The sequence below is a fragment of the Anneissia japonica genome, unplaced genomic scaffold (assembly GCF_011630105.1).
Source record: "Anneissia japonica isolate Jap-2015-1 unplaced genomic scaffold, ASM1163010v1 scaffold16607_len328336_cov185, whole genome shotgun sequence".
Lineage (NCBI taxonomy): Eukaryota > Metazoa > Echinodermata > Crinoidea > Comatulida > Comatulidae > Anneissia > Anneissia japonica.
The window spans coordinates 55,837-79,609 of NW_022703093.1; the positions used below are offsets into that span (position 1 = coordinate 55,837).

The 23,773-nt window shown below is 34.5% G+C and overlaps 1 protein-coding gene and 1 long non-coding RNA gene across 2 annotated transcripts; one reads left to right on the forward strand and one right to left on the reverse strand.

Moving 5' to 3' along the window:
* LOC117104308 lies at positions 1 to 21,216 on the forward strand. The gene is made up of 16 exons (XM_033245100.1): positions 1 to 180; positions 1,111 to 1,344; positions 2,810 to 2,878; positions 3,753 to 4,015; positions 4,655 to 5,914; positions 6,733 to 6,826; positions 7,362 to 7,543; positions 10,730 to 11,467; positions 11,751 to 11,792; positions 12,208 to 12,345; positions 13,412 to 13,540; positions 14,611 to 14,840; positions 16,673 to 16,789; positions 17,044 to 17,198; positions 18,171 to 18,314; positions 19,114 to 21,216. Exons 2-16 carry the CDS (start codon positions 1,134 to 1,136, stop codon positions 19,365 to 19,367), a joined length of 4,026 nt encoding a protein of 1,341 aa, XP_033100991.1. The 5' UTR covers positions 1 to 180; positions 1,111 to 1,133; the 3' UTR covers positions 19,368 to 21,216.
* Positions 19,893 to 23,692, reverse strand: LOC117104312. The gene is made up of 2 exons (XR_004444725.1): positions 23,292 to 23,692; positions 19,893 to 20,978 (listed from the first exon to the last, which is right to left on the reverse strand). It is a non-coding gene; the product is annotated as an uncharacterized LOC117104312 (long non-coding RNA).
* Between the last annotated feature and the right edge of the window lie 81 nt (positions 23,693 to 23,773).

Genomic DNA, 23,773 nt, shown 5'->3' on the forward strand with positions numbered 1-23,773 from the left:
TTACTTCATGGTCCAGAGTTTAGTGCGCGAGAGCGAAAGAGGAAAAACGAGAGAAACAGTAAAAAACCTCAAAATAAACAGATCCCAACATTGTAGTAGTCACATAATTTGTTTACGGTTTATATGGGCACTTTAAAAACATTTCTCGTTTGGTGCTAAACTCATCAACTAGAAATCAAGGTATGATTATCAGTTTTGTTGAATAACTATTTATTATTAACTCTTTTCATTCATTGAACAAAGTAATGTTCAGTGTTTATTGCTGGAGAGAGAGTGAAGTGAGACTGAGAGAGTAGGCCTTCATCCATCACCACCACCGCATCAACAGAGTGGGCCGGGGAGGGATTTGCCTTCACTCCGCTGCCGTTTTTTTAAATTTTCCAACCGGCGCTAAGAGAATGTTAATAAGCCTCTTCTGTAGTTTAATTTTAAAGTTTAAATTAACTGACAGACAATATGTAGATGATAAATTCACGCATGAATATTTATCTAGGACTAGGCCTAGGCCTAAGTCGAAAAATAAAATATTTTTTAATGATATAGGCCTAGGCCTAATAAATGTAATATTAAAGTAAAACGTTTTCATACAATTGGTTGTAAGGCCATGTAAAATTTAAACATCCTTATGTTATCAATTTTCATGGTATGGAGGGAGGTTTTTTTTCCCTCGCATCGAACATGAAATTTGAAAAAAGAGTGTTGCAAGGAAAAACAGCAAAACAAAGACGAAAACAATAGAGATCCAAAATGGCATACAAGAAATTATGTAATTCATCTATAGCAAGCAGAAACTTTACCTATGAATAGCAGTCATAATGCAATTACCGTAATATAATCACGTACAATTCACTCCAACACATCATGGATGCCATGTGGCTACAGTATAATAGAACAACAGTAGAGCATAGAACGGCAAGTGGTTTGGCTAGCTTGCGAATGGGTAGTAAACAAACCTATAACATTAAATGTTTGTGAGTGTTTTGTCTAAAAAAAAAAAAAAATCTGGTCGGTGTCCTCTCTGATGGTAGGGAGGGGATGCTAACCAATTATTTTTTTTTTACATGGCAAATGTATTGTATCTCTGTTTTCATTGTGTTTGTATTTCTTTAGAATAATTCATTCAGTGTGTAAAAATGGAAAAGAGTGATACACCACTTGACAGTACTACTACTGAAGTCTCTTCGACTGCAACACCAGCAGAGGACCCGCTGTCTTCATCAACTGATGTTGCTGCTGCTGCATCTAACCCCAGAGATTCAGAAGATGGAACCGACTTTCTTCTTCCGCCATTCTCAGCTGAAATGACATATGATCAACCTCAGTTTCCTCAAAACTTTGATGCAGGTAAGAAATAAGTCTATCTATATTATTTAAAATATATTAAAGGAAATTTAATATCAGATTCACAAAAGAAAAATAATTAAAAATATCTCATCAGGTAATCAAACAAACCAGCAAAACTGCCATTTAAAACTGAACAATGAACATATTGAAAAATAGAGTTGAGTATGGTTAATTTGTATATATTTAAACTTTTAAGTATCATTCTTTAAAAATCATTTTCCAACTTTAAAAATCTCTTCTACTTGTCGTCATCACATGTGTACAAAAAGGTCTGTAAAGGACACAAACACAAATGAAACCTGGATTATTTCTTTGTTGTACAGAAATTAATCTGCCAAAAAAATTTTTGTTTTTCCAAATCAACACTTCCCTATCAGATGCCCATATTTATAATCTAAAAATTGTTATTTTAGACCACAATATTTGGAACTGCAATCACAATTTACTTTTATTGGATTGGCAGATTAATATTTTAAGTCCAGTGATCTCAAGTAGAGTAAGTGGCGTTGGATGGCAAGGGGGTCCAAGCTTGTCTGACAAAAGGGAAGTTTATACCTCTAAAATCTATGCTGGTGCCACTACTTTTCAGTATTTTATTCGCATATAAATAGCCTGGAGTGTTGTGTCATTCTCAACATTACACCACCATGTCACAAGGTTCAATATCTACTGTATCAGTGGAGTGTAACACAACCAACAGTGTGTACAATAGGCTGCATTTCTCTTCATTATTGAGAGCCTCTTGCATCCATGATAACTTTTGTCTTAAATTTGTGGAGAAGAGGTTTCAATGACAAATTTTAATAATAATCAATAACACCCTCTGTGATAATACCAATTTTCTCATAAAATTGTTAAAGGAATGGAGAAGAGGTTTAAAAGACAAATAATATATGAAAAATAGTAATCAATACCATTCACATAGTATTAGTACAGTATACTGTCATTGTCATAAAACTGTTAGTTAGAAAATAGGTTCAAGGACAAATTATATAAAAATTATTGTTATAATAGTAATCAATAATAGCATCCATGGTAATACTAACTTTGTCAAAAATATAACGTAGTAACAAAGAGTATCAAAGATAAATTTATTATATAAATGAATATTAGTACTGTACATTAATAACCTCAGTGATACTGTACTACTGTACTAACTTTGTAGTGAAACCTATTAGAAATGGAGATATTAAAGGACAGATTTTATCTATAATAATATTTAGAATATTTATGGCAATTAATGCATTTCAAAATTGGAACAGTACTGCTGCATTTGCTATTAAAATAAAAAATAAATTAAAAAATTAAATAAAGAAGAGAAGGGGGAAAATGCCTCAATACATCATATCTGTAACATGTCATCTGGATCAAACTGTCTGTCAGTCTTACAGTAGTTTGAACCAAAGAGTTATATTTCTGAATTTTTGTTTACTGTATTTTCCATGATTTCAATTCTCTTTTGCAGGTCATACAACCAGCCCCAACTACCCTGGTTTTTCAGGTGTTGATGACTCTTACGATTGTGATAAAAGAGGTACTATTATTTCTTCTGTGAATATATTATTCTCCTCCAGGCAAAAACTTATTTTTATACCTTGTTTTTCACGAAACCACTGCATGCTAATAATTATAATTTCTTATTTCAGTCGTGGTTGTGAAAAAAAAATGTTTTTCATAATTTTAATTGCATTTGCCACCATTATAAATAGTAGAGTTTCTGTTTTTTTAGCTCCGATGAGCAGCTATAGTAACACTCGTTTGATTGATTAATATACCTTTTTTGTATGGGTGGCCATTGGGGCCAATATACTCTAATGCCTCTATTATACTGCCCTCATTGAACCTTTCAAGATTACGAGCACTTGTTTGGCTGGTAATCAAATTTTTGTAAAAGGGTGTGTAAATCGGTTAAAAGGTTTTTTATTTGTTTGGATTTCATTGGAAGATTTGTGAACCAGTTATTAGGCAAAAAGCTAGTGGGGAAAATGTTACATGCTGGTTACCACATCCTGTGCCAAGTGACTTTCTGGGTCTGAACCCATACAGCAGTGGTTTCCAACCTGGTGTCCTTCCAAGAAAAATATTTATGGGCCAGTTAAGGGCTTGTAGGGGGTCTGCATAAAATGTTGGGCTCCACACTAGTCTTTCAGACAAATATTTCATAATGCCGTAAGTTTTATCTCTGTACATTAACCCCTCTTATAACTTACTGTAATCTAGATTTTCCACTCTTTGTTTATTCTCAATATACTTACACGTCATGATACCTACTTTTTTTTCTTATTGGGTAATTACCTCAATTAAAGTAACTTGTATTTAGTGTGTCTTGAATGCAAAATGTTGATGTAAAGCACCTGCACAAACAACACTTGTTCTGCTTTTTAACTAAACTTCTCTTTCCTTCCCAGATCCCAACTCTAAGAAAGGTGTGTGTGGACTTCGTAACATCGGCAACACTTGCTTTATGAACACCGGCCTTCAGTGTCTGATGAGCATCTCTCATTTATGCAAATTTATTCTGGAACATGACGAGTTCCATGAAGCAACCTTAGCTAAGAATTTCAGTGATTTGATGAAAAAGATCTGGAGCGGAGAGTTCTCTGTTTTAAAACCTTCGACTTTCAAGAATGCTCTTAGTGATATGCACTCCCAATTTAGGGGCTTTCGACAGGTGGGTGAGATTTGAACAATTATGTTTTATTTATTATAATGATATTAATGAGAATGATATTTGGTAACAGTTTTTTTTTGTTTTTTTTTTGTTAAATTTCTCTTTTTGTTAAATTTTGATTTTTTTTTTTGTCATCAATGACATAAAATATAAAAATTAAAACTCAGTTGCACTTAAAAAGGGTCAGTCTACAGTAGCTGACTGTAATTTTTTCAAAACACTTTAAAATTTTTATTAATTTCTAAAAAATACAGTAATGTATTCTTTTTCACATTCCATAATTGTACATACACATGCACATGTATATACTGTATATTACTTTTCTTTTTCACATTCCATAATTGTAAATATACACGCACATGCATACACAACCATTACCATATGGACCTACATATACATACATTTTTTTTTCTTGATTTTTACAATTTTTAATAGTTTTTCTCTTATTTACAAAACAAAGAGGTACTGTAACATATCATACTGATATATCATTGATAATATTAATGATATTAATACCATTTTCCATCTCTGATCAATAATGAATATAATATCTTTATAATAATAAAAACAAAACAAAAAAATTTACTTTATTGTTTTGATTATTTTTTATATTATTTTATATATTTGTTTTATTCGTAGCATGATGGACAGGAATTTTTAGCCCTCCTCCTTGACACCTTACATGAAGAACTGAACCAGGCAAATCTGCTTCATAAATCGATCTCTCCAGTTGAGGATGTATCAGAAGAGTCGTGTGACTCCCAGAATGCATCTGAAGCATCAACCTCCAAGTTGAGTGAGCTTGAGGGTCTTGACATAGACTCGGGCAAAGAGGAATCGTCATGTAGTAACAATCTTGTCAGCACTGACCAATCAAAGGCTGTACTTCAGAAGCATGATAATGCTGATAAGGTCCCGAGCATAGAGGAATTTTACATGAAAGATGTGAAGACATTAAATACAAATGTCCTAACAGAGGAAGAATCTTCTCCAGTTACAACCGACAGTGAGAAATTTCCTAAATCTCTCGGTCGCCGTGGGAGAAGGACTGAATATCAACCACAGGTTGAACATGTTAAAGAAGGGAATAACCGGATTAAAACAAGAGAAAAGAGAACAAATGTACTTGCGGATATGAAGAGCCATAAGGAATTATCACTGAGCCATGATATTCCACAGGGAAGTAAGTTACAATTAGATACAAATAGCTGCTTGGATATGGAGAAGAGCAAAAGGATGAAAATGGATGACTGTGGGAATCCTGAGTTTTTGAAAGATTTTGCAAAATACAATCTACCGGACTCAAGCAGCGAGTACAGCGTTTATACCGTAATGAACACAACACAAAAGAACTTTGATCAAATCACTTCAGAAAAACTCTGCAGCAAATTAATGTTTTCCGAAGCTGTGAAGTGTGACATGACGAAACAATCAAACTGTGATGACGAACAGGCAAAATTGAACACATCCAAAGAAAAGCTTGTGAACTGTTTACACAATGTGGATGTAGTGATGGGAAATTGTCCAGATGAAAATCTGCCGATAGAAAAAGTAGCGTTGAAATTAGAGCGGAAATATGTTGATGAAGCGGGTGTGGATATGGTGACATCTTCCTCGGACAATGTACATGCGGCGGAATTCACCGGCAGTTGCCAAGTACAGGAGGTATCCGCTGGGGATGGCATGGCATCTCAGTCTTTCCTCCCAAATAACAGAAACATGTGGAAGCATGATACAGATGTTAATCAGAAATCCAGGGACATAGAGGTGATGTCTGAATCTAGTAGTAGTTCAATTCAATTGGGAGCAGAGGCTGAAGCGAATAGGGAATGGGCCAAGTATTTGAAGCACAATCAATCTGTTATAACAGAGACTTTCCAAGGACAGTTCAAGAGTACGGTAAGCATGGTGCAAATAGCAGAGATGTAGTTATGGTGGGAGGAGGTGGATTGGGCCACCTAGCCTTAAAGTCTTCTACTCAGGCTAAAGCTAATTTCAGAGCCCTCTACCCACCCTTTGTTAACCCCCTCGCCCATCCTTAAAATCCGCTTATCAGGTTACCAATGATATCACCCCAGCCTAAAAATGTCTACTACCAACCCTTCATTTTCTGCTGCTAAAATCCTGAAAGAGGGTTGGGGCAGGTTGCACCACAGAGCAATAATTTCAGTATCATACTGATATTACTTATTGTGTTTTCCGAAATGATGACTGACTCGCCAATAACAATAACATGATGGAATGCTGTAATTCTTGTGATAATATCAGTTTAATATGATTAGGGAGAGAAGGTTTTTTTTTAGAAAAAGTACAGGTGTTTGCAAGAGCCTAAGACCAGCAAATATCTGAACCACCAAGCTGCTTCATCATCAACATATATAGTCACCATTGACTTGTGTAATCATTGTAATTATCAGTTATTATCATTGTCTTCTCAGGCCAATGATCATGACTCTTGTGACTCTTACAACAGTTTGATCCATGTATCAAAAAGTGCATTGCCAACCTACAGTACTTGATGCACATTATAAATGACCCAACACCCATCACCTCTTTCATAACCCCAATATTAAACTGCAATTAAACCAGCACCCCATACCTCCTATTGTAAGTCACCTCCAACCCTATTTATGTGAACCATGAATTGATCCTTGTAAATCTATTTTTTTTTTCAATAATTTAGTGTGTCACCATCATCATTGTTTATTTTATTTCAGGTCGTATGTAACGTCTGCAATCATGTTTCAGTGACCTATGAACCTTTCATGTACCTGTCCGTGCCGTTACCTAGAGCCATGGAAAAGCAATTAGGTGAGTTTAACAGGGAAGAAAATGTTAACATTTGCAAGACTAAAGTTATAACATATAAATAAAAATAGTACTGGAAATTATGTTAAATTGTTAATTATATATATAATTTATAAATTTTTTCAATCTAAATATATAATTTTTATAATTTTTTTCAATATAAGGATAATAAAAATTATATAAGAATAATGATAGAGTAAGTGATAAAGTTATGAAAATTATAGTAAAAATATTACCATAGAAAAATATGACTATTTTCATTTTCTGCTTTGTTTTCAATTTTTTACAGTTAATATATGTGTATGTAGAGTTCCTTTTTGTGAAAAATCTGGTAATGTGCAATGAAGTGTTTTATGAGGCCACTTCTCATCACTTCTTAATGCTGACATCTTTCTCATCTGGTCGCTTTTGCTTGCGATTGTTGGCCTCATTCACGCCATGTATCACAATCCTACATTATAGTCTGTATAAAAAACAAAAATAACAAAAAATAAAATGATATTGGTAAAATGTATTAACCATTCTCTTTCCTCTTCAGTTATTACATTCATACCAATGGAGAAGTACCCTCCAACACGATTTTTGGTGACTCTGAACAAACATGATTTGGTGTCCAATTTAAGGCAGATTGTATGTGCTGCTTTCCTTAAGGAAGATTCCATGGACGCTTCTGAGATCCTTCTAGCAGAGGTCCTTGACAGTCATATTTCACGATTCCTTGTGAGTTATACACACAATATTATCATTCATTATAGCCTTTCACTATATGGGGCTTCCCATGCCAAAACCAACATCAGTGACCAAAACAAGAAAATTGTGGAGTAAATAAATATAATTTTAGTTGTTTGTTGAGTTGATTGGCGGAGTGGTTAAGTCAGGTTCACCATAACCTTCAGCTCTAATATCAACGCTGGTTCGAACAGCTCACTCGCCAATGGTTACGGTGGTGGAACAAGTCTTCTCGGATAATTTGTTACTGAAGAGCAAACCTAGTATAAAGAACAAATAAATAAATAGATAATTAAAATAAGGACTTTAAACCGTAGGCCCAGTATACGCATTTGGCTTGTGTGCACTTTCAAGAACCCAGTACATCCTTCGAGAAGAGTAGGGGGTTACCCCGGTGTACTGGTCCATTAAGTCCTCTGTTGTTAAATGGATATGCCACGTAGGACAGTGATTAAATTCACTTATTGGCATATCCTTGGTGCTTAAAGAAATGAAATGAAAAAGAAAAAAAATCACTCCACATTATACCTTTAAAATCGTGGATCATAAAATACTGGAATCTACTTATTATTGCCAAAGTGATGAGTGATAAAATTTTTATGGTTTTCAAAAGTATACAATATGCTAATTACTCTGTTTAACATTTAACGACAACGCTCTGGTTTTGGAATGGCAAGACTCATATTACTATTTGTTCCATCACAAATAAATTGTGAATTCTCAAAGCACATTTTATTGAATACACATGTCAGGTATGTTATTTTTCACTTACAGACAAAAATAAAATACTGTATAATTTTTGTAATATTTGATTTGATTTTATTTGTTGATTGATCCAAATATAATTTTTTTTGATGAGCCAAATATAAATTTAAAAACAGATTTTCTCGATAACCTACACGTCACACCAATAGGGAGCTTTCGATTTGTATCATGACGCAACGCTAGAATGGAATCACTCATGCATGACCGTCCTACCGGGCATCCTACATTCTGTGCATGCATAGATTTGGCCAAATTACATCCTAGAATCCATGCAACGAGAAGAACTAAATGTTTTCGCATGTGCAGATGACTTTTAGTGGCATCATTACGTTCTACCGTTGTCGTGCAATTGAAAGCTCTCTAGTATACCATTTGGGTGGGCCACAGACTTCAACAAATAAGTCGACACCACTTTGCTAGTAGGCTGATCCCTTGCTCAATCCATTGTTTAAGATGTGTATATTTCCTGAAAATGAGCTGCTCTTGCATGTAGTTTGTAAGGGTATCCTCTGCCATACATGTAGAGAGGTAAGAATCAATCAATCAATGGAATTATAAGGCGCATAATACAGTACAGCTGTCTTTATGCCCCAATAAATATAAAAAAATAATTTGAGGATTATTGGAATCACATGAGAAAACTAATTTTTGTAAAATGAGTCTTGTTCATAATCTGTTAAATGGTATCCTGTATTATGCGTAAGATCCACAAATCGTTATTGTTGTTTTTATTTTTATATTAAACTATGTTCATTTTATAATATTTTTTGAAATTCCTGATGTGATCTCACAATTTTTTGTTATTTTTTAGAGAGTGACTGCCCACTGTGGGTTCTGTCTCTTATACACATCTTATTACTATTTGTTCCATCACAAATAAATTGTGAATTCTCAAAGCACATTTTATTGAATACACATGTCAGGTATGTTATTTTTCACTTACAGACAAAAATAAACTACTGTATAATTTTTGTAATATTTGATTTGATTTTATTTGTTGATTGATCCAAATATAATTTTTTTTGATCGTTCCCCGATAGATGGGATACACCAACCATAGTTGGGGCTGAGGCAAAACAAAAAAGGTAGTGTCACTTCTAGATTCTAGGGACCTAGAGATTCCACGGTTCAGCGCACACACAGCGGCTACCACCAGATTAGCCGACTGAGCTAAGCTGCTCCGGTACGGTACATGTTTGTGATAATGATACACTGAGTAGTTTTCTGTCAGTAGCTCAACATGGGGAATAGACCTTTCCACTAAGCCCCGCCCCTTGGTTATTGTTGCTAAGGTCCTGCCCCTTGGTTATTGTGGCTAAGGTCCCTCAAAACGACTGTGTTAAAACATACGCACGCTTGTATTCCCGGCCCAGTTCTGATTGTTCAGTTGTTGTTTGATTGACACACCGGAAAGTTCTATTGACTGGTTTGATTGCCCACATGGGTACTTGTCCAGGGTTAATTGTCCACTAGTACTTGTCTTGGTAATTTTCCACTGGTAGTAGTCAAGGGGCAATTATCCGCTATCTTGTCTGCTATCATTGATCTTGACCAGGATAAATGCCTACTATTAGTTTTCTAGAGGTAACTCTCTAATCATGATTTTAATAGCTTAATGTTAAGCAAATAATAATAACCAATAATTTTATTTAATACACATGTCAGGTATGTTATTTTTCACTTACAGACAAAAATAAACTACTGTATAATTTTTGTAATATTTGATTTGATTTTATTTGTTGATTGATCCAAATATAATTTTTTTTGATGAGCCAAATATAAATTTAAAAACAGATTTTCTTGATAACCTACACGTCACACCAATAGGGAGCTTTCGATTTGTATCACGACGCGACGCTAGAATGGAATCACTCATGTATGACCGTCCTACCGGGCATCCTACATTCTATGCATGCATAGATTTGGCCAAATTACATCCTAGAATCCATGCGACGAGAAGAACTAAATGTTCTCGCATGCGCAGATGACTTTTAGTGGCGTCATTATGTTCTACTTCCTACCGTCGTCGTGCACTTGAAAGTTCCCTAGTATACCATTTGGGTGGGCCACAGACTTCAACAAATAAGTCGACACCACTTTGCTAGTAGGCTGATCCCTTGCTCAATCCATTGTTTACCTAAACCGGTAACACAATAAAGTACCCTTGACAACACACTACGCTGCCTGTCGGTGTGCAGAGTCCGCTGACTACTAACGCCCTTATGTTTCCTGCCTATTCACAACCTTCACTTCCACGAAGCAGAGTTTTCTTTTGGTGTGGGAACTTTATTGCATTCTAATTCGCCCAGCTCAATCGAATGAAATCCTATTTTTATTTCCTCCAAACTCCCAACTCATGAAGATTTCTAATAGTCAGGTAGGCATCAATTAACATTGTTTTCTTCAATTCAGGATGATGCCATCCAAATCTGCTACATCAACGATTCTTGCCGACTTCTCTATGCAATAGAAACTGACTCCAGACAGTCAGTAGAGCAGCGCTACCTCATGGATGGCAGTGTAGACGTCCCCTCTACTACTGAGTCTGCTTCTGGTATTACCGAAGGAGGAGATGAGGACAAAGTTTACCTATCATTGACAACTGTTGATTTACTACCAATGCAAAATGATGTAGGGAGCTTACAAGATGCTGATGTCATCAGATCGGTTGATGATGTCATTAGTTGTGATGAAGTTTCAAGTTCTAATAATCTGTTATGTGAAAATGGTTCTGGGGATCAAAAAAATTCTGATCAGGAGATGACTTTATTTAGTATCAGCGACCCCTCCAAGAACTATGATGAGTTTGGCATGAGCACATGGGAGTCTTCCAGTTCTGGTCATCATCTGAACAATGAACTGTCAGATAAGATTGGAGATGTCACAAATACATTTCCTGATGTAATACATAACCCTGCTCTGAAGCCAGAAACACTGGACAATGTTAATAGTCTTGGAGATGGCAGTAATCAAATAGAAGGAACTGACAGCTCTGTTCTGACATCAACTGGTGCCAAATGTTCATCTTCTGCTGCAGCACCGGTCAGTGTTGACTGGAAGACTTGCGTTATTTGTCTTGATGAATTTCCTGAAAATGAGCTGCTCTTGCATGTAGTTTGTAAGGGCATCCTCTGCCATACATGTAGAGAGGTAAGAATCAATCAATCAATGGAACTATAAGGCGCATAATACAGTACAGCTGTCTCTATGCGCCAATAAATATAAAAAAATAATTTGAGGATTATTGGAATCACATGAGAAAACTAATTTTTGTAAAATGAGTCTTGTTCATAATCTGTTAAATGGTATCCTGTATTATGCGTAAGATCCACAAATCGTTATTGTTGTTTTTATTTTTATATTAAACTATGTTCATTTTATAATATTTTTTGAAATTCCTGATGTGATCTCACAATTTTTTGTTATTTTTTAGAGAGTGACTGCCCACTGTGGGTTTGAGGCCATGAAATGTCCAGTAAGTATTTTTTTTTCATCACATAATTTGCTAATTACAGGATGGAATGGTGTTTATATAATGTATAATAGTAGTTGAATTTTCAGCGCTGTTTATAGCATTTCATACCAAAGTCTCAAAATCAAAGCGCTCTGTGTGTGGACTACCGCGTACAGTAACTCGTCCTAAGGATCGTTTTGTGTCTGAGCTACCCAGTAAACCGATTGTTTGTGTATCATTTTTGGTTTAATTAGTATAATACATACTACAAGTATTGTGCATGCATTTTGATACTTGGAGTATGTATTTTACTATCTTATCTGAGATTAATTATTTTTGGTTTAATTCATCTTAATTGTATTCTTTTATACCTTATACAGACTGTGCTACTTTTGTTATATATTCTTTTGAAAATCATTATTTTTTATACATCAAGGTTTGTTCCAAAGAAATCGATCCCATTGTAGATTATATTCCAGCTGTCAACAGCTCTCAAAGAGTGATTGTTAACAAGCGCATCTTACTTCTACCAGTACATTTCCAGTTAATCTTCGAAGAAGAGTCAGTACAGAAGGTAGGTTAATTGGTATTCATAAAATTATTCTAATGCAATGGCAAGCGAAAATACCCTCTGGGACAAGTACCCACCCATATCCTCCTGGACAACGACTTCCTAGACGACAACTTTGGGACTATGGAGAAAAACCTGGAATATGACTTCTGAGATAATCCCAACAATTGCTGCTAATTTTCCACAGAGTGTATGGCTATATTTCCATGAGGTATATATAAATGGTTGATGGTTATACTTTTATGGTGATAATCATCAATGTGATCCTTTTTCAGTGTAATTGTGCACAAATGATTTGCTTGTGGGCGTGGTGATACCATCATTTACCCAACAGGTGGTCTGTCGTTCCCCGATAGATGGGATACACCAACCATAGTTGGGGCTGAGGCAAAACAAAAAAGGTAGTGTCACTTCTAGATTCTAGGGACCTAGAGATTCCACAGTTCAGCGCACACACAGCGGCTACCACCAGATTAGCCGACTGAGCTAAGCTGCTCCGGTACGGTACATGTTTGTGATAATGATACACTGAGTAGTTTTCTGTCAGTAGCTCAACATGGGGAATAGACCTTTCCACTAAGCCCCGCCCCTTGGTTATTGTTGCTAAGGTCCTGCCCCTTGGTTATTGTGGCTAAGGTCCCTCAAAACAACTGTGTTAAAACATACGCACGCTTGTATTCCCGGGCCAGTTCTGATTGTTCAGTTCTTGTTTGATTGACACACCGGAAAGTTCTATTGACTGGTTTGATTGCCCACATGGGTACTTGTCCAGGGTTAATTGTCCACTAGTACTTGTCTTGGTAATTTTCCACTGGTAGTAGTCAAGGGGCAATTATCCGCTATCTTGTCTGCTATCATTGATCTTGACCAGGGTAAATGCCTACTATTAGTTTTCTAGAGGTAACTGTCTAATCTTGATTTTAAAAGCTTAATGTTAAGCAAATAATAATAACCAATAATTTTAATGTTTGTGTAGACAGATATCACACTAGCATTGCAAGTCACTGATTACCAATTTCTTACAACTCACAGAATGGTTGAGTAAAATAATATTGTTATTTGTGCGTAGGCTTGTCTGTTTGGCCATCCACGTGCAATCTACATACCTAATGAAATTGAAGGGAGAGTGCTTTATCGATGCATTCAAGATATGTTACTGGTTGATGCGAACTTTAAACTCGTTTTATCAGATGGACAGGTTAGTACAGGTCACTTAGTTATGATCCAGTGATGATGATGATGTGATGTCAGTGATGGTATATCGTAAAAAGTGACCGCTTGTATGTGGGGGCAGTTTCTGTTGTTTTGCAGAGTTTTTTCATCTTAACTTCTTTTAAATTCCTAACTGGCCACATATCTCAGAAAAATACCTTCTACCTTCTTTCATTAAAATTTCACATTAATTCATAAACACACTAAATTGTCAACACTCACTATCTAGATACACTACATTTCAAACACCTTAAAGCTAGGACCAACTGTCTTCTTTCTGCTATTCATGAATTTCTAAGACTCTGGCATTCATTCCCAAACATTCTTAAAGACTACTTACCTATCGACGCTTTTTCTGTCTTCATAAACAACCACAAAAATTTCTTATTCTCTTAACTAAATGTCAACCATCCTCAACCCTCAAATTTTTCTGTTTGGTTGTGAGTGTGCATTAATTTCAATTAATTTCATTTTGAGTAATCAAAAGAAAGAATTTGTATTGGCTAGAAAGAACCGCCTTAAAAATACTAACACTGTACAGAGGGGGCATCACAGCATAACACAACAGTGGGCCTAAATGTGTTTTCAAAGTAAAATACTATGTGTATAGTATACAATTTCAGTCATCTAACTTCACTATTATTCTGCATAGAAATGCTTGCTCTGGTTTTTTTTCTTCAATATATTTATATGCTAATATACTGTATTTAATTCTACTTGTTCAATTTATGAATCTGATTCATTATTTTATAATCTATTTCTATTCTAATTTTATTTTATAATTGTATATATTATGATAAGTTTATTTTTGTGTAAAACTGGGTTGATCAGCTACACTGACTTTATTGTTATAGTGATTTACCTGTAGTTCACTTTTGTGTCCCAGCTCAGTTAGTCTTGTTCTTCGTTTTCTGTATAATTTTTATGTTATGTTTTTGTAATAAAAGAATTTGAATCTAACATAGCATTTCTCATCAGAACTATGTTAGTCTGCATACTGTAATTACAAATCCTCCTTCACAATTTTTTTTATCAATCTGATTTATTTGCTCATAGGGATATCAGTGTAGCCGCTGTAGCTATGAGGTACACTGCCGAGGGTGTGAGGTTCCCTGTGAAGGAGTGGTCATGCTTCAATCCAGTGACAGCTTGATGGTGGTCTTTGATAACCTGCTTCCAGAGCAGATTGAGATCTCCAGTAGTTGCCATGAAGATCCAATGCTGCAGGAACTTCAGCATGATGATGAAATCACATTGAAGCAGTGTTTTGAGGCATTTTCCAAGAGGTAAATATACCAATTTTTCACTTTTTGAACCAATGACAGGATAGATAAGACGAGGCCTTTTTTATACCTTGTTTCGCAAACTAAAGACCATCAGAGGAGAGCAGAAAAGAAATAAAGATAAAATTTTGTTCTTATTTAGCAAATGCCCAAAACATCCAGATGGAGGAGAAAATAAAAATAAAATTCTATTGGTAAATGTAAACAGTGTAGTATTTGGATGGTTAAATGCTATAAATTTATATAATTAGGAAGAAATATACATATTTTATTTTTGCAGATTTTAAGGCAGCATCATGTGTAATAAAAAGAAGGAAAAACTTTTATTTTAGTCCACTCTCTCAGGGAGAGGGCTTATACTATATTTTGAATGAATTTTGAAATCATTTATTTTCTATCAGGGCCTTGGTTTGTGACATGATTAGGCTAATCTTGCAGTAGTATAGAAGAGAAGGCTAGGAAAATTTAAAGTTTGAAGAGTTTTTGCGAAAATATTGTCGAATAAAACATGAAATTGTATATGTTTATATCATATCTCTTACCATTGGAATGAGTTTCTTATGAAAGCATGTTTGTCATTGGTCAGATTGCAAATTGCGTCTATATTCCATATTGTGTATTTCAACCAATCACAGCCGGGAATGATAAGCCTTGTGGCTAATATTACGTCCGCGATGAGTCTAGTTGGTAGCGAATGATGTACAGCCGTTTTAAATTTGTAGTGCCTGCAAGGGATGGTCCAATGCTAATATATTAGATGAATGAATTTTGGCCAAGGCCTAGCTATGAAAAGATTGTTTAGAGAATTACAAAAATGTGTTGAGGTCAAAGAAAAACCTTATTGACATTGATATGGTGAAAGCTAGATAGATGATAACAAAGTTCACATACAGTTCTTTCTTTTGCGATGCTAGCCTTCCCTTCAGCTGTAAACTAGCTACTGTAGGCCTAGGCCTACCACATAGGCTGGCTGGGTAATAAGTGTAGTAGACCAGATATTACAGTAAATGTAAGCTATCTTTTTAATGAATTCAAACTAATCACAAGTTGCTTTTATATGTATTAAACCACACATTCAAAATCACTGTGTTTTAGAAAACTGTTAACTTTTATGTTTTGTTTTATTTCTGGGGTCTATCGTATGGTATGTCATAAGAGTCGAAATTAAAACAAACAATAAAATTTGATTTTCATTCAAAATCATCATTATTGGCGGCAGCGGGTTCACTAAACAAGGTATATACTGTAAAAGTCTCGTCTAATGCAGGATGTTCATATTTTTAACAGGCATAATAGGATTAATTCTAGCTCACCAAAATATAAGTGAAAAATTAGTGGACTGCTACTTCAAAGTTTCATACAGCATGTTAATACTCCCACAGTAATTAACCTTCTTCCATCTTTTTATAGATTGGAAGTCAGTAGTGTGTAATAGGATACAGTGCAAACACTATTGTTATATAAGCTAAAACAAATAAAATGCTGTGGAGTAGGTTACAAACAGAAGTTGGCTATCAAACTGGCTGCAATTAAATTAAATTAAACAAAGTTATTGGTTGAGCTGTCAGAATACTCTTTTTTCAACTCTAAATATTATGTCTACAATACTTTGAAAACAAAACATACTATTTTCACATAGATTGTATTATTGTGACTAGTTTTAAACTAAATTCTTAACAAATTTCAAATTGATTTTAGTTTATATTTAGCAATTCAAATAACACTTTTCTGTCATAGTTTTTGTATTTATGTTTTTATTATTAATATTCATTGTTTTGGCATCTATTATTTTCCCTAATATTTAGTTTCAATGTTTGTGTTTACGTTTCTAACAGTGAATACCTAGATGAGCACAATCCATGGTTTTGCCCTTGTTGCCGGAAACCACAGTGTGCAAGTAAGACACTGTCGATATGTCGTTATCCAGACGTTCTTATTGTCTACCTCAAAAGGTGAGAGATACTTTTAATAGCATAAAATTAGTAGTTGAAGTGCCCGACTTCCAGTATCAGGGTACATTTTTTTTTGTATTCAGCTTTAGGCACTAGGGCCAAGGATATGCAAAACTAAATCACTTTTCAAAGTGGCAATCCCATCACAAGTCAACAGGGGCTGCATGGACCAGTACATCTGATTTGAGATAAAATGTATATTTCTGTACATTTAGAATAACATGGCTAACCATAAGTTTTTTTAACCTTTTCAGATTCGTCTTCCACAATTTCATGAGCACCAAACTGGATAACAAGGTGCTGTTTCCTCTGGAGGGCCTGGATGTGAGTCCGTACTTATGCCCTGCCATCAGTGCAGAGAAGACTCAGTTGCTGTATGACCTCCAAGCATGTGTATGTCACTTTGGGGGTATGTAAATGTATTGCTTGTTGTGTTAACAATATCACCAGGGTTTTCATAGTTGTTAGCTGCTGTTGTCTTTATTAAGAAATTTAAAGATAGAAATTCATTTGTGGCTTGCAGAAATGTTGTTTTTATTTGGAGGTGGTCTTTAATTGGAGAGGTCTTATTAGAGGGAGACCTTTATTAGTACTTTTATTTGTACAGTTCTTAAGTTAACACAATGTATGCCAGACAGTTTTAGCTTTATATGTTTGATCTTGTGTATTTAAATTTTATATTTTGTTTGTTTATTTCATCTGTCCATTTTTTGGTTGACCTTTACAAAAGGAAATATGCCCGTTACAAATGTATAGTGTCCATGTAAATTACTTACTAAATTACAGGTTTCCCTCCAATTAAAGACCACTTTTGGGACCAGGGTTTCTATGGTCTTTAGCAGCTCTGTGGTCTCTCATTAGAATAATAATGAAAATTAAAGAAATTTGTTAATTTGGGACCACAGAATAGTAGTCTTTAATTGGAGGTGGTCCTTCATTGCTGACATCTTCAGTGTCGAGCTAAGAAAAATACTGTAATGATTTGAAATGCTTCAGTGTTGAGCTAAGAAAAATACTGTAATGATTTGAAATGCTTTCTAAATTCTTAACTTAATTTTTATTCTTATTTTATTTATTGTTTATTTTATTTATTGATTTTTTAAATGCTTTCTATATTTAAGTAACTTAATTTTTATTCTTATTTTATTTGTTGTTGCATTATTTATTTATGATTCCAGACTTTGCCACTGCATCTTTTGCTTTGTTTACTTGTTCTGTGCTTGGGTTAGGCAATGATCACGGCTGCCTGTGGTTTGTGAGGTGCCTAAGTATGTGGGGTGCAGCGCTTTGTATCTGCAAAGAAAGGCGCTTTACAAATGTTCTGATTGGATTGGATTTAAGTAACTTAATTAGTTAACAAATGTTTTGGTTGTTATTAAAGGTGTTAATGCAGGCCATTATATATCGTATGTTAAGAACCCCCTGACCAAGGATTGGTACCACTGTAATGACGAAACGGTCGTAGAACAAACTCCAACTCAAAATGATGCTGCTAGTATTTATATACTCTTCTATTCCAGAAAAGGTAGGTTCATTTATTCATTTTTTTAATCATTATAATAAAGATTACTATCAAACACAAACAGATGGAGGAAATGCACCTGAAACGTTGTACCTTGTTGTTTTCAACAAAACATACAGACTCTTGGTTTATTTAAATGACAGAAACACAATGAAAAAATTAAACAAACACAGAGAATCCACAGGAATTGAAATACAATGAAATAATACTGTTTGTTGATTAAGTAATTAAGTCTATTTCATATTAAGTTCTTAGCTTATTACAGTGACTTAATCTAAATAATAAAAATGACATTTACAGATACGTTGTTTTACCTTTGAAACATGTCAAGCACGGTATTGTCACAAGTGCAATATATTGTGCAAACATCATTAAGTTTATTGATATTAAAACACCATCAACAAATTGATTTTGCTTTGCTAAACTCTAATCAGCTCAAAATAATTGTCTAATTCCATTCCAGGGCAGAACAACGTATCTTCATCATAGATACTTCATCATAGATACGTTGTTTTGACTCATAATCTGGCAGTTACGTTGTTTTACCACTAGATTTTAAGTTTTGTACTTAAAGATAGGTGGTGCTATCTCCGAAACCACTCACTGTTGAGACTTGAAATTTTCATACCTAATTCAAAAGTGTTTAATATACCCCCAAATGATATCTCAAAATCAACCAAAATGTAGGGTACGTTGTTTGACCTCAGGACGGCCACATTGCTTCTGAGTGATTAATATTAAAAGTATAATATGTGGTCGAAGCAGAGATTTTTTTTATTGTTTTGTATTTCTTTACTTTCAGATTCCAATGTGAACTTCCAGTTCCCTACAAGCTTAACAGAAATTATTGACACAAATACTTCACAGCCATCGGCATCTGAAGATGTCTGCAAAGCATCAGATGCATCAGATCATCATGACAAGACTACCATGAACATAGATGAGAATATGTCGATGCTATATAATTCTGACCTGGAGAATCTGCTGAAAGTGTTACAAGATGGAAAGAAGAGAGAAGAAGAGGATGATGCCATGAGGGAGGATTTTTATCAATGATCATCTTGGAAGTGGTTTTTTTTAGAGAGATCAATTGCATCAATGGCAGATTGGTTAACAATTCAAAAAGAGTAATGCTTAAGATCATTAAGGGGTTATTAAGTATCAAGATTTTTCTCGAGTTATTTCCACATTATCTTGGAAGTGGTTAGTGTTTTTGAGAGATCAATGGCAGATTGGTTAACAATGCAAAGAGAGCAATGCTTAAGACCAGTGAAGGTTTAGTAAATATCAAGATTTTTCTCCAGTCATTTCTGGGTGATCTTGGAAGGGGTTAAAGTTGTTTTTTTTTTAGAGTGAGTAATTGCATCATTGGCAGAATGGTTGAAAATTCAAAGAGAGCAGTGCTTGTGGTGAGTGAATGATTATTAAATATCAAGAAGTTATTTGCTGGTGAAAAAAATGTTATAGCAATTTGGGAAAAAATGAGGTGACTGGAAATTAAATGTTTAATTGAATGTTTTTATTTAAATTCATTTTTAAAACAGATTTTTAAACAATTTAGTTCACTATTTTTTGATGCAAATATTTATTAATACTTGAATACTCTGCCATTGTTGGAAATGCTAACAAGCAAAATTCAAATATTTGTTTTATCTGTTTTTATTTGTAATGGTGCCTGTAAATACAGGATTTAAGTTTATCATTTTTTATTGTTTTTTTTTTTTACAAAGTGTTATCTCTGGGCTTTGATTATGCAATCTGCTTTCAGTTTTTGATACCGATTAGATACCAATTTAATTAGATTATTTCATTAGTGTAGCGTGTTACTTGTTTAAATAGCCACCATCATGTTGAAGACACTTGGCTGTCATTGACCACAGAAATGGTTGACATACACACAACCATTCAGAAAGATTGTTTTATACTGTACATTTGTTTTCCTTTAAATTTTACAAAAGAAAATAAAAAAGTGAAGTTGTAATGTGAGGATGTGGTCTCCTGGTTCTTGAAGATCCTGGAACTCACCATTGGGCAGAAGGCCTGTGCTTAATTTTTGTTTAACAACATTATATGATGATTTCATTTCCCTGTCATCAGCTCCCCCACCCACATCACTTGTTCTTCTCTGTACAATACATTAAAAGGCCATCTATCAGAGGTAGATACAAGTCTCTCTCCAATTAATGACCACTTTTGGGACTGGGATTTCCATGGTCTTTAGCAACTTTGGTCTCTAATTAGAATAATAAAAATAAAAGACATGTTAATTTGGGACCTCAGAAAAGTGGTCTTTAGTTGGAGGTGGTCTTTATTTGGAGGGGTCTTTAATTAGAGGGAAACATGTATCTAAAAAAAAAATGCATCTTTACAATTTTTTCCCACTATATGAGCTCATCATCAGGCGTGAATCCAGGATTTGGAAAATTAAAAAGAAGGATGTGACCACTGGTTGGAATATATTCGCTGTCACAACCTCCACTTTACACACTTAAAAAGTACATGTGGTTAAGGGGCCAAATGTTATGGATAGATGCCAAACAAAAATAAATTGTACAGTAAGATTTTGAGGGAGCTATGTTACTTTATGTACTGTAATTCTATAATTGAATTCTATAAAACTTGTAATTCTATAATTGAATTCTATAAAACTTGTGAATATTGATAAACCTTGCATCATGTGTGATAGTGTTCATAAATCTTGTGTAATTTGTAAAGGAAATTTGGCAAACAATTTATATCACTTACATTATTGCGTAGTGCATTGCTCCTATACAAAGTCGCAGCATACAGTAGGCCTGTGCTTAATTTTGTTTAACAAAATTATATGATTAAACTCTCTTAGAACATGGATTAATTGTAAAAAATAAAATTCAATTAAGTCTACTGACTTTGAGAACATCGTAAATATGCTTTATTCTTTGTCATAGGATCTTTGTGTCAAAACCTCAGTGGTGACAGTACATTTTTCTTTTTATAAACTACCTACTTGAAGATGTTTATTCAGCTGGACACAAAAGAATATATATATTTGCACATGTCAAAGGTCAAGCATATTAAAAGTATGGAGCTTTCGAATGACAAAGAGTAACTTTTGCACGAGACAGCGTTGAGTTTTTGTTGTCATGATGTGAATTCTAGGTTTGGCCCCGAAACTATTATGTGCAGATAATACAGGAGAGTCACTGATGAATGAACCTGTTCACGTCGCTGTGCAAATCTAAAGATTGTGTTTCTTCAGTGATGTATCTAGAAGTCTTTAAATGGAGGTGCTGATGGCGGGCGCAAAGGTGATGGGTGGGGGGTGGGCTCAATCATCAGTTGAAGGGTGCTAATTCGCAAAAATAAGGTGATTTTTAACTACTTGATTGACTTTTTGGGGGTGGACTGGGGGGTGGTCGAGTAATTTTTGTATCCCCTAGATACGCCACTGTGTTTTGTTTTGTTTTGTTTTCCTCCTGTAACGGGTCTCATTGATTGTTAAAAAACCAATTCCACATCCCGTCTTTACAGAATAATTTTACCTTAAAAAAAACCAAATTAATCTCACTTTATTTTTGCTTTTTGGCTTTACCAACTCAAAAAGTGCATGTGACAACAATGATTTTATTTTTTTTAAATAGACCCCTGTTATGGCTGGTTCCAATGTCGTAGACAACAGAATACTCAAAATGAAAGGTGAAGGAACGATTTCTGAAATGTAGGTCAGAGAATGACCCATCAAGCCTGCTTGACATTGAATCGGACCTGAGACCAATTCCAATTTATGTCTGTGAATGGTTCCTAGTTCCTTATTCAAACTACAATAAAAGGACAGTTACAAAATATTTTTTAAATGTTATTAAATGTTTAAAATGCTATTATTTAATAATATTTTGACATGAGTATACGACCTTTAACCAATTTTATCATTTCCAACCACAGTTACGTAACTTAATTTGCAAATATTATTTATTATTATTTTTAATTTACCCAACTCTCAAACGTTGTCGACGAACTCCCTACACTGGTAGTACTATAGGCTCTACTTTTAATAAGTACAGTATGTTACTTTTTATTGTCATAAATCAAATCATAAGTAGGCCGCAGAAAAGACAGAAAAACCAAAAAATAAAAAATAAAATAAAAAAACTTTCGCTTGCCTAGTTTTGGCCTTCAGAGTGAGGGTCCCCCACTTTTAAGTACAGTATTCAAAAAGAATATGCTATTAACCGTTTCCGACTTTTTCTTCAGATGCTCCTTCAGTGTCTTAAAAAAATCAGTTGTACACTAGGCCTATTAATTCCCCTTCCGCTAGAGCTAAATTGGCTTTAAGCTTTGGTTCAATTATCACAATAATCATTACGTGTGTTACTTCTTTACTGTCTAAACTGAGAATTAATGCAATTATGCAATGCAGGTAAAGGCTAATGCATAAGTGAAAATCAATATCAACCCACACCATATGTTGTTAATGATCGTGACACAATGTAAACCGGGTGACACGCAACAGTTGTATGAAACGCATAATCAGCTGTGGCTATACAACGTGTGCTGATGATAACTATGACAAAATCTCAAATATTACATTGTTTTCGGGGATAGGACACCTGTTCATTTTGTATTTTTCTTGCCTATGCTGTAATATTTGGCGGACATTAACTCAGTTTTATTTTTACTTGTATGATACTGGGTACAGATACTGGTACAGCCATTTATAATGCGCCTTTTTCTTGAGGTTAAAGCGTACGTACGCCAAGTCCCATTGCTCAGGGAAAAACTCAAGACAACTACCCGGTATATTCTCTAAACCTCTGTACCGCAACCATGGGTCGCGATCCAGTGTTTAGTTCAGGAAGAAATTTTAAGTCCATCGCCTCAAAACAAATTTGGTCGTAACAAACCAAAGTGTCGACAAAAGGATGCCAACAACCGAACCCCGATGCATAGCTTGTTCCACAAAATCGCTACATGCATAGCCGAAGATGTGTATAAGAGACAGACCTTGCATCATGTGTGATAGTGTTCATAAATCTTGTGTAATTTGTAAAGGAAATTTGGCAAACAATTTATATCACTTACATTATTGCGTAGTGCATTGCTCCTATACAAAGTCGCAGCATACAGTAGGCCTGTGCTTAATTTTGTTTAACAAAATTATATGATTAAACTCTCTTAGAACATGGATTAATTGTAAAAAATAAAATTCAATTAAGTCTACTGACTTTGAGAACATCGTAAATATGCTTTATTCTTTGTCATAGGATCTTTGTGTCAAAACCTCAGTGGTGACAGTACATTTTTCTTTTTATAAACTACCTACTTGAAGATGTTTATTCAGCTGGACACAAAAGAATATATATATTTGCACATGTCAAAGGTCAAGCATATTAAAAGTATGGAGCAATTTACTTTAAAAGTTGCACATTTTAAGGAGTTTTGATAAAATCCGACGAGATTAGAATTAAAAACAATTTTTTTACGCA

Coding starts and splice junctions, on each gene's coding strand:
- LOC117104308 (XM_033245100.1), top strand. CDS start 1,134: ATGGAAAAGAGTGATACACCACTTGACAGTACTACTACTGAAGTCTCT. Junction 1,345..2,809: donor TCCTCAAAACTTTGATGCAG/GTAAGAAATAAG, acceptor TCTCTTTTGCAG/GTCATACAACCAGCCCCAAC. Junction 2,879..3,752: donor TTACGATTGTGATAAAAGAG/GTACTATTATTT, acceptor TTTCCTTCCCAG/ATCCCAACTCTAAGAAAGGT.